The 11,527-nt window shown below is 33.9% G+C and overlaps 2 protein-coding genes across 2 annotated transcripts; one reads left to right on the top strand and one right to left on the bottom strand.

Annotated features, from left to right (window-relative positions):
* Positions 1-4,222: 4,222 nt before the first annotated feature.
* On the top strand, positions 4,223-4,950 carry LOC131641453 (uncharacterized). The gene is made up of 3 exons (XM_058911745.1): positions 4,223-4,316; positions 4,408-4,809; positions 4,911-4,950. Exons 1-3 carry the CDS (start codon positions 4,282-4,284, stop codon positions 4,948-4,950), a joined length of 477 nt encoding a protein of 158 aa, XP_058767728.1. The 5' UTR covers positions 4,223-4,281.
* A 3,500-nt stretch (positions 4,951-8,450) lies between these two features.
* On the bottom strand, positions 8,451-10,804 carry LOC131641447 (uncharacterized). The gene is made up of 10 exons (XM_058911741.1): positions 10,664-10,804; positions 10,307-10,574; positions 10,007-10,225; positions 9,820-9,913; positions 9,545-9,683; positions 9,304-9,461; positions 9,082-9,202; positions 8,837-9,007; positions 8,703-8,759; positions 8,451-8,603 (listed from the first exon to the last, which is right to left on the bottom strand). Exons 1-10 carry the CDS (start codon positions 10,802-10,804, stop codon positions 8,451-8,453), a joined length of 1,521 nt encoding a protein of 506 aa, XP_058767724.1.
* Positions 10,805-11,527: the final 723 nt, after the last annotated feature.

Raw genomic sequence — 11,527 nt, 5'->3', positions numbered from 1 at the left:
TGTGTATTTGGTATGGATGATTGTATCTGATGAATGTTGCTATACTATCTGAATATAATTGAATTTGGGTGAATAATGTATGAATGAAGTTGTATTGTTTATATTCCTATAACATTTGTTAATGCGAATGAAACTCACCCTTACTGTTGTTATTTTTTTCAGATTGAGGAGTAGCTTGTGTACTTGGTGAGGATTAGCTCGTCAAGTAATTCGTTAGAGTCAGTTGGGTCTGTGTCATGCTCTGGTCGTGTAACACTGGGAACGTTATTTTAGGATTGGTTGATAAATCCTTGTTTTGTTTATGGTTTATGGTTGGATCATGAGTCTCCGACTCTGGATGTTTAATTATTCAGTTGTTAAGAATATTCCGCTGTGTTAACATGATATCTGAATAATTTTTGGTTTATCGTTCCTTTATGGCATGACATGAATCTTTGTTTATTTTATTGGAGTTGTAATACCCTTTTTCATGTTTACTCTGATTTTGTTAAATTTTCCGCGGGGTCTAGAAGGGTGTTACAATAGAGGCATCAGAGCCTGGTTGGTCGTTTGAGTCAGAGTCTTAGTGTCGGTTAATCCTTCGTATACGATTAGTGTAAGGTTGACACTGTCGATACTTCTTGTTCTAATGAATATTGTCTGATATTTAGCAGAACAATGGCCGAAAGAGGGGGAAGAAATGACGACGCGATTGCTGAGGCTCTGGGCATGATTGCTGGTGTATTAGGAGGGAATGCCAATGGAGCTGGTATTGGTGCTGACAGGCAGCTGAACAATTTTCAGAGGAACAATCCTCCGTTGTTCAAAGGCACGCACGATCCCGAAGGTGCTCAGAGGTGGCTGAAGGAAAATTGAAAGGATATTCAGAGTGATCGATTGTGCTGAAAATCTGAAGGTGAGGTATGGGACTCACATGCTGTCTGAAGAAGCTGATGATTGGTGGATGGCTAGTAGAGATGAACTTGAATCTGCAGGTGTAGCGATTACTTGGGCTGTATTCAGGCGAGAATTCCTGAGGAGGTACTTTCCTGAGGATATTCGGGGCAAGAAAGAAGTTGAGTTTTTGGAGCTGACACAAGGTAACATGACGGTACCGGAATATGCTTCAAAGTTTGTTGAGCTGGCCAAGTACTATGTCCACTATAACAATGATGAAGCGAGTGAATTTTCGAAATGTGTCAAGTTCGAGAATGGTCTCCGTGATGAAATTAAGCAGGGAATCAGGTACCAAAGGATTCGTCGGTTTACAGATTTGGTGGATTGTAGTAGGATCTATGAAGAGGATAACCTCAAGCTGAAGTCATCTCACTCCCGCGAGTTAGTTGACAAGAAAGGGAAGAAGCCTATGGACCGTGGTAAACCATATGGTAGGGGTAATTATAAGGCTGGAGGTTGGAAGAAGCCTAGTGGGGGAGACTCTAGTGCCCCTGTTAAGTGCTTTAAGTGTGGGGAACCTGGACATCGTGTTCACGAGTGCAAAAGCGAAGAGAAGAAGTGCTACAGGTGTGGTAAAGCAGGCCACATTGCTGTTGACTGCAAGGGAAGGGCTGTGACTTGTTATAACTGTGGTGAAGAGGGCCATATTAGTCCACAGTGTCCTAAGCCAAAGAAGAATCAAGCTGGGGGTAAAGTTTTCGCTTTATCAGGTTCAGAGACTACTCCAGAGGATCGATTGATTAAAGGTACGTGTTTTATCCATGGCACTCCTTTAATTGCAATAATAGATACTGGAGCAACTCACTCGTTTATTTCGTTGGATTGTGCTAAATGTCTGAACTTGGAAATATCTGATATTCATGGAAGTATGATCATTGAAACTCCTGCGTCGGGTTCAGTGACTACTTCGTTTGCCTGTTTGAACTGTCCAATTGATATTTTTGGTAGAGAGTTCAGAATGGACTTAGTGTGCCTTCCGTTGGAACAACTTGATGTCATCCTGGGTATGAATTGGTTGCAATTTAATCGGGTTCATATCAACTGTTTCACGAAGACGGTTATTTTTCCGGAAGATGTCGGTGTTGAGAGTTTAGCAATGACTGCTAGACAAGTGGATGAAGCAATGAAGGACGGGGCTGCCTTGTTTATGTTGATTGCATCCATGGAAGTGAAGAAGAAGGCGGTAAGTAGTGACTTACCGGTAGTATGTGAATTTCCAGAAGTTTTCCCAGAGGATGTAAGAGAGTTATCGCCAGAGAGGGAGGTAGAATTTGCTATTGAGTTAGTTCCTGGAACTAGTCCTGTGTCAATGGCACCGTATCGTATGCCGGCATCTGAATTAGCGGAGTTGAAGAGTCAACTAGAAGAGTTACTGGAAAAAGAATTCATTCGTCCTAGTGTGTCGCCGTGGGGTGCGCCGGTGTTGCTGATAAAGAAGAAAGAAGGCTCTATGAGATTGTGTGTGGATTATAGACAGCTGAATAAAGTTACTATCAAGAATCGGTATCCATTACCGAGGATTGATGATTTGATGGATCAATTGGTTGGTGTGAGTGTGTTCAGCAAAATTGACTTAAGGTCGGGATATCATCAGATTCGGGTGAAGATGGACGATATTCAGAAAACGGCATTTAGAACAAGGTATGGCCATTACGAGTATACAGTGATGCCATTTGGAGTGAATAATGCGCCAGGTGTTTTCATGGAGTATATGAATAGGATCTTTCATCTTTACCTGGATCAGTTTGTGGTGGTATTTATCGATGATATTCTGATATATTCTAAGAGTGAAGAAGAACATATTGATGTGAGCTTGCCATGTGTCAGACTTGCCCATTTACTCATCTTGCTTTTTTCTATTTTACTAGTAGGAAACCCGTGCTATCGCACGGGTCTGGTCGGGATGATATTACATGAATCAGTCTATCACTTGTAATGTTCCCTTATATAAATTAACGACATATATTTAGCCTAAGTGTTTTCCAAGTTTTAGTAAATATTAATAAATGTTAAACACATGACACAAAACGGCAAAACAATGAAAAAGTTATTAATACATTCAATTTTTTATGTCTTAAAATAAAAACAACAAACATATTTGCTGGTATAGATATCAGATGCTACCTTCTTGTATGATTGCAACCAGCCAACAACATGCATCGTATACATTGTGTGTTTCATAAACAGTTACAAAGATGGAAAAGAAGAATAAGCTTACCATCTAACAAAGTGATTGGAAAACCTCCTTGTATACAACATTTGTGGTAGTGGAAATTGTCTCCTAATCAACTTAAATGGCCACGGTGACTCTGAAGGGGACATAGACATTCGAGGAATGTAAAAAAGGTTATCTATGTTCTTGCCAGAAATAATTTTTGCCTCAATGACATGATTGACCGATCTTGTGACAATCAATCTTGTTCCATCACACAATGAATGTGATTGGTCCAAATTTCACACAAGCATATAAGAATAATAATAATTGTTAAATAAATAAAAAAGACCTTTTAATTATTGAAAAAAAAAGTTATGGGATATAAGAAATAGATTACAAAGTTATTTCATAACACCTATGTATTTTTTATAGATTACAAAGTTATCATATATGAATTTGGAAAATCAAAACAATGCATATAACAATAATAATATATAGGGGTGGTAATATAATAATATTAACAATTATAACTCATTTATAATCATAAGATGTTTGGAATAAATAAATTGTTAATAAAAAATAACAATTATAACAGATATAACATATTTAAATAAAATAGGAAACATATAAGAAATCCTTGTTACTAAAAATTTAGTTAAAGATAACAATTATTTTTAAAAAAACATAATTTAGAAATAAAATTTTGATACAATCAATTAAATATTGCTGATAAACTTTGAATAACATATCAATAAAATAATAAAAAGATTATATTACATTATTTAATTAATAGTCATAAGTCAATATTCTGTATAGTTAGTCAATTAACAAATTCAATTAAACATTAAGGAAAAAATGGTGGGAGATTATATTAATATATTAATACAAAGTAAGTTTAAATTGTTATTTAAATACTGTTTGTATATTTTTTAAACATGGTTGATATATTTAGAAGATCTCAACAGTTGCACGTTTACCTAATATGTCACTGGTATTTGGAAAAGTGGTGTCAATTAATGACCAATGCAATTATGAAGACGAAGCTGAACGGGTTCCAAGGAACACATACATCACGTTTGCAGAAGTTGTATCACTGGGATAAGTGTTGTAGCTCACAAATATATACTCGACAGTGCTTTCCGAGAGACAGTAGCTGAGTAGCGACAACATCCAAACTTGGCCATCTGAAAATGTCACGCTCATCCGAAATCGCCAAAGCATGCAGGTGAAAATTTTGTCTTCCATCGACAATCTTATCCTTTCTGTTTCTTCTTCAACATTTTTATTTTGATTTAGACCTCTTTCTATCTATGTAGGAATTTAAAATTCATTGTGGTTGATGATCGGTGGGAGAGATTTGCCGTCAAAAGGAAGTTGAGACGATTGTCTCAGGATCTCCGTAGGTCCTTGAGATGGAAGAAAGGTCAGGTGACCAAGTTGTGCGTGAGTTTGGGTTTAAGCGTATCGGACAGCGATGCATGCATATGGGAAAAGGAGAAGAAGCTGAGGAATATCGCAGGTGTGTGGCAACGAAAGATGGTTGAAATCAAGTGGAGGGGAAAACATGAGGCAAAGAAGCTTGGTCTAGGGTTTGCTGTAGTTGACGATGTTCAATCTGTAGCAGATGTAATGATCAGCGCGGGGCTTGATGTGAATCACAGAGTCGTGGATGTGTGCGAGGGACTGTCTATCGTGTATATCGATTTAGAAACTGAAAGGTATGCCATTATTTTAGTTAGATATACTAATATTTACTTTTGTTCTTAGATTTCGTTCTTCTATATCCATATTGTAATCAACTTTGTATGTTGTATGATAGTGAATGGAAGGTCTTGTCAGAATTGGTTTCCAACATGTAAAATTGGTATGTGATATGTGTCTCAGTGTAATTATGGTATAACATTGACATTCAGAATTTAATGTGGTGATATGTAAGAAACTGCCATTTTTTCTAACATTTTTATGGTTGTCCAGTGCAGGAATTTTTGATGAGGAAAACATATGGTGGCAGTGTTTTGTTAGTCCAGGTTTTGTTTTGTTTGAAGGACTGAAGCTTAGCATTCATCCGTCTTCAGGAGATGTTGAATTTAGCCATTTCTGATTAGTTTATTTCCTCATTTGAAGTTTGTTTTAATTATAATTTAGGATTAGCATTGGACTGTAATGATTTCTGGATTTATTGCTACAATATATTGGTTCAAGCTTAACATGATCTATATATGGATCTGTGTGATTTCACAGATTTAGTATTCTTCTAATTGACATAGTGTATATATGCATCTGTTGCTCTATGCAATTGTTCCTCATATAATTCTCTTTGACATGTTTATAGTGTTGTTGCTTATATTCTTCTCATTGTAATGTATGCTGCTTCTTGATATCTCTGTAATTGTAATGTATGCTGCAATTGTAATGGACCTGTTGCTCTCTGCAATTGTTCCTCATTCGATTATCATTGATATGTTTATCGTGTTGTTGCTTATATTCTTCTCATTGAAATTTATGATGCTTCTTGATATCTCTGCAATTGTAATGTATGCTGCAATTGCAATGGATCTGTTGCTCTCTGCATTTGTTCCTCATTTGATTCTCTTTGATACGTTTTTTGTGTTGTTGCTTATATTCTTCTCATTTTAATGTATGCTGCTTCTTGACATATTTGCAATTGAAATGTATGCTGCAATTGTAATGGATATGTTGCTCTTTGCAATTGTTCCTCATTTGATTCTCTTTGATATGTTTATAGTGTTGTTGCTCATAGTACAATGTTTGTATGCTTGAATGCTTGTTCATGGTGATCTTTCAAAAAATGATAGCAACTATATATATATATATATATATATATATATATATATATATATATATATATATATATATATATATATATATATATATATATATAGTTTAATTGATAAAATGCATGACAAAACAGTATGTTTGAATTGGTTTCGCTTTTAATTGTGAGCTTAGAAAGCATAACAATAAATTGTTTGTATCAAATTAAGTTTTTTATAGTGTTTCATTGCATCAGAATACTTATTCTCTTGATGATCATCTCTTTGTCATTATATTTTTTCATATTACTTCAAAATTGTGGATATCAATATTATTATTACTTGATTTTCTCAATGTCATTGTTTTTCCTAATAAATATTACAAATCTATTATAATAATATATAAAAAATACAGTACCTGATAATTACACTTTAAGCCCTTTGATTAAATAACTAAAACCGTTCAAATTCCATGGTTAAATTTGTCTTCTTTATAAATAAAGCCACCATATTCATTTGAAATTAACAGATTTAGTATTTCGCTTCCCACGCCTTATTTATGTTTCGCTTGGAACAAAAATTAAACAGATTTATCCAAAGCCATTTCAATTCTTTTGGTTTTGTTCCACCACCAGCCTTATTTTGAGTCCATCGACTAAACAGAACAATATTCTTTCCCTCTTCATCTTTCTCAAATGTCTCTTTACAGATTCACCAAACCATACTATTTGCTTCTTCCCAAAACCAATGCATCTTACTCTCTCATCAAAACCGAACAAAAACAAAAGCAAACAAAACAGAGTCACATTCTCGCAAAGAAAAAATACTTCTATCTTTTTTTATCCATCTTGAAAAGCTTATTATATAATGAGTCTTCACACATTAAGCATGATGAAACTACTATACATACATATATATATACATATATATATATATATATATATATATATATATATATATATATATATATATATATATATATATATATATATAATAATATGCAAACATTAAACCAATCTATAAATAGACAATAATTTTCAAACAGCTAAAAAAATAGTATTTTATAAATAAAATACCACATAAACTTAGTTCGCACCGAAATCAGAAAGAAATACAATAGGTTAAAATTAAACACTTAATTTGTCCCATAATATAAGAATCACAGAAAATAAAGCAAAATAAAATCTTCAACCAAAAGAAAATATCCTACAAAGCTGGTTACAACACAATTTAAAAAATAAGCCATCAGATATCACTCCTTATTGATATCTTTGATTAACTTTGTCGAAGAAAACTGGACACCTTCGATTTCCTCAGCAGCATCACTTAAAATTCCCTTAGCAGATTTCAGTTTAGTATTTGAGATAGAAGGATCATAATCGGCTGAGACAGACAGAGGTCCCTGAAGCTACGTATTAAGTATCATCATCATCTTCATCGTCTTTGTTGAAGATTTCAAGCTTCAAAGAAGCTACACATTCTACAAATCGTCAACTGCGAATATATCGAGTTTAAACCGACAACAGTTATAATCTCATAAGCCATAATAAAATATACAAAAAAAATAACAACTACAGCAAAATCTTTAACAATACCTGGGCACGGGACTTGGACTTATGTGTTTTGCATACCACTCAAGCTTTCCATCCCCCGGAGTCACACTTTTTGTGCATTCAACAAATACATCGCAATACCATCCGGCTTTGCCAACATTCAATTTACGCAGAGTCGCAACAGTTACACATGTAGTTTCCTAACAAATAAAACCAATATATATTTACTGTAAGCAATACAATATTAATAGTATACGATTAAAGGATGTGATCTCTTGCCTTTTGCAAAATCCCTATTTATGCAATACTTGATATATCAGCTATCCATACTAATTTATCAAAGTCTGAGTAGTATGACTTTTGGGATGCAGTAACTTGCACACTTGAATTTGACAACTTTGAAAAATCACCTCTAAAACTGCAATTTAGAATTATGTTTTCTATAAGCAGTTAAATCACCTCTGAAAGCAGCAATTTACGTTGTTACTCATCATATGGGCATTTTCAATTTAACAATGTCAGGATTTCTAAATGACAAAGTTTATGTTTTTTTAATATAGGGATAGTTAGGCTTGTTTAGATAGTTTGTTTTTTAATTAGAGTGTTTGTTTTTCAACTATCAGTTGAAAAGCATATACAAAAGCATACCAATACAACATGACAGTGGTAAAGATAAAACTTTCTAACTTTTTTCAGAATTCGGTCAATTGAAATCTTAATTAATATATGACAGCAAGGGTATATCATTTAAGCAACTCAATTTTAAATTCATTAGTAACATTTCAAACAGGAGTATATTTGAAACAATGCACATCATGATAAACTCAAATCCAGGAAACCCCTGTCTATATCATAACTAAATGGAGAAATTCAAATTGCAAATAACTATGTCTTTATAAAACGTCAATTCCAGCAATAGATATAAACTCAGTTTCATAACAACAAAACAAAACAACATTCAACAACTTAAATAAAGTAATTGTCTTTATCCAACGGGGATGTAAATTTAAAACTTAGCAAATTTGAAGCCAACTATTTCTCCTTTTTAATATCTCTGGCCATCTTGGTTGATGATTGTTGAACACTATCATTATCCTCTATTGCATCATTTATAAGTCTCTTACATGGAGTGAGCTCTGAATTTTCAATGGTCAGGTCATTTTCTGCAGATGCAGATACAGGTTCCTATAATGAATTAAAAAAGGCAACCATAAGATTTATAATTATGTCACAGTTGTTATGTTACTCATCATAAAAAGAATATCACATGTAAAAAATACATACAGAAATGCTATTCATATCATCCTGGGACAGAGGTTCTAGTGCTCGAAGTTTTGAGGTCTGGCAACCCATAACAAACAGTTAGTGTATAACTTAAGAAAACTAAGCACGCATCAAACGAAGATTACAAAGGTTACCTCTTCAAATTTTAAACTGTCCTTAATTTTATTACGAACATCTTCATCAGTTTTGAAGCCAATCACCGAAAGTCGACCATTTTTGGGCTGATAAACAGCTCTAATTGCCAATTCATTTTTTAGTATTGAGTCAAGTTCATAAGGGAATTCAAGTGGATCGTAATCACCAGACTATGATAATAAAAAGAATTAGACACCTTAAAAATAACTTGATTCAAATACTGTTGTATGCAACATTTACATACCTGAGTTAAATCCATCTTCATTTGAAGAGCAGACTTCCCAATCAACTTCACGCAGTCCGTGTCCCAAAAGACGAACTTTGCCTTCGAACTGCCGTCAACAACCATTATATCAAGCTTATACCTAAATGATTCATGGCACATAGGAGAACACATCAATCTACACTGTTTGTAAGAAAATATAAACATTACCAGTTGGAAATGGAAGATGAATATAAAGTATACCGTGGCACAAGCTCTGGGCTAATATGCTCTTTAAAATACTTCAGCTTTCCATCATTGGCAGTCACACTTCTTGTGCATTCCACACATCCATCATAGTACCATCCAATCTGCCCAGCATCAAACTTATCGAGGGTAGCAACGGTAACACAGGTTGTTTCCTACAAAGTTGGCCAGTATAAATGACAGTTATATGAGGCTTTAGGAACAATAACAGTATAAGGAAACAGTCAATCTTTCTTACATGTTGCAGATTTGTTATTTCAGAGAGACTCATTATTTCAGCCTTCCAAACAAACTTGTCATAGTCAGAATAAAATGAGTTTTGCGTTGCCTCAACTTGTACACTTGAAGATGATAACAAAGGCAAATCAACACCAAGTCTGAAAAATGTAAACACAATATTTAATATATTAAAATCAACATCAAGTTAAATAAATGATTATGCAAGACAGTTAAGAAGAAGATCAATAAGCATTCCAAACGATATAATAAAGAAACAGACACATGCTTTAGTACCTTTCTTTTAGATTCTTGACTTCCTCAATAGCAGGGTCATTAATCAACAGTTTCGTTCCATTCCATGTGTTGGAAACACTAATTGGAAATCCTCCTGAATCACAAGAAATTGAAGAAACAGTTAGAATTGTTGGATATAAAAGAAAATAGCCAGTTACATCTAAACTATTGTATCATGCATGATTACCTTGAGCCTCTTTAACCCTTGCATTGATTAGCACAATGACAATATCAGAGGCTTGCTTAGTATTCTTATAATACTCATATAGCTGAACTGCAAGTTGCCCCCAAAGAGTACATTGTACAACTGTTTTGCTGGCATCTACAATAGAAAAAACTATTCTGTTCTTGCTGTTGTCACCGTTAACTTGGGTTTGAGTGATATCAGTGATTCCTCCAATCAAATCTAAGAAAAAAAACAATGGATTGGTTAAAGTTTCTCAACAAAAAAAAAATAATTCCTGAAATTAGGGTGTAGGGAACTTACCAACCAACAAATTTGATTGAAACCTTCCTTCAACTATGGAATTCAAACCAATAATGTTAAGGTAGTTATGAGGGATATCAGGAAATTCTGCTTTCTTAACAGAAGTTGACCCACAAAAAACCAATTTGTATGTATGATTTGTCGACTTAAAAGCAAAATCATTCTTCCCAACTTTAAAATTTTGCATGATATAAGAGTTTCCTGTTTCAATTTCAGATTTGAATTTCGAAAGCAAATAAACAGGGACAACAACCTGAATCATATCACGCTGCAGGAAATAAACATTTCATCATCAGTGGTTAATCACACAAAACATATTATAAGTAATTATTGGGGAACCCTATCTTGTTACAGTACCTTAGAATCAACCAAAACCATCTCCATGTGTTCTTTGTTTGAAGAACTTGTGACAGTCCACAGATGTTTGCACCTAACAACGATCTTCCACAAATCTTTTGAATCATTGATCTCTTTCAATGGCTCAATTGGGCGAGACATGATTCACATACAAACACTGCAAGAAAATTAGAAATATCAGTTAATCATCAAAGATTAATCAAATGGAGATGAATATAAATAGTGTTTAATAGAAGTTAGAGACGGAGGTGATGGAGACGAAGGTGTTGTCTTGAGATGAAGGAGGAGTGAAAAACGGGGCGGAGGTGATGGAGACGAAGGATTTGTCTTGAGATGGAAGAGGAGAGAAAATCGCAGGGTACTGAGATGCAGCAGATTAGACATGGTTATGCATTTGGTCATGTTTTATGCAGCCTATGGAACACAAAAGGTTTATTGAACAATGAAAGGTTGCAGTTAATGAAGAAATGGAGTTCTGTGTTTTCCAAGCCAGATATTATGGTTTTTTTCTTTGATTCACGTGGCCAGGGATTTATTGTGTAGGGGAGTAATTATGGGTTGGCTTATATTATCAATGCAACTTTTAACATTATTTCACCTATATTATAAAATAATAAAATAATATAATATAAAATAGAAAATAAAATAGATAAAAAAAAGAAAAAACCAAATAAATAAAAATGAAACCAACCAATCAAACAGTGACACAATAGAAAGCATTTAATGTCAAATGAATATGGTGGCTTTATTTTTCAGAAGGACAAATTTACCCATGAAATTTGAACGGTTTTAGTTATTTAATCAAAGGGCTTAAAGTGTAATTATCAGGTACTTTACTTTTTATATATTATAATAGATGATAAG

This window comes from Vicia villosa, unplaced genomic scaffold (assembly GCF_029867415.1).
Source record: "Vicia villosa cultivar HV-30 ecotype Madison, WI unplaced genomic scaffold, Vvil1.0 ctg.003762F_1_1, whole genome shotgun sequence".
NCBI lineage: Eukaryota > Viridiplantae > Streptophyta > Magnoliopsida > Fabales > Fabaceae > Vicia > Vicia villosa.
The sequence above is the reverse complement of the archived record's forward strand: the minus strand, read 5'-3'. Positions and strand labels throughout refer to the sequence as shown.

Coding starts and splice junctions, on each gene's coding strand:
- LOC131641453 (XM_058911745.1), top strand. CDS start 4,282: ATGTCACGCTCATCCGAAATCGCCAAAGCATGCAG. Junction 4,317..4,407: donor GAAATCGCCAAAGCATGCAG/GTGAAAATTTTG, acceptor CTATCTATGTAG/GAATTTAAAATTCATTGTGG. Junction 4,810..4,910: donor ATCGATTTAGAAACTGAAAG/GTATGCCATTAT, acceptor GTTGTATGATAG/TGAATGGAAGGTCTTGTCAG.
- LOC131641447 (XM_058911741.1), bottom strand. CDS start 10,804: ATGTCTCGCCCAATTGAGCCATTGAAAGAGATCAATGATTCAAAAGAT. Junction 9,914..10,006: donor AAGGGTTAAAGAGGCTCAAG/GTAATCATGCAT, acceptor CTTGTGATTCAG/GAGGATTTCCAATTAGTGTT. Junction 9,462..9,544: donor AAATAACAAATCTGCAACAT/GTAAGAAAGATT, acceptor CCAACTTTGTAG/GAAACAACCTGTGTTACCGT.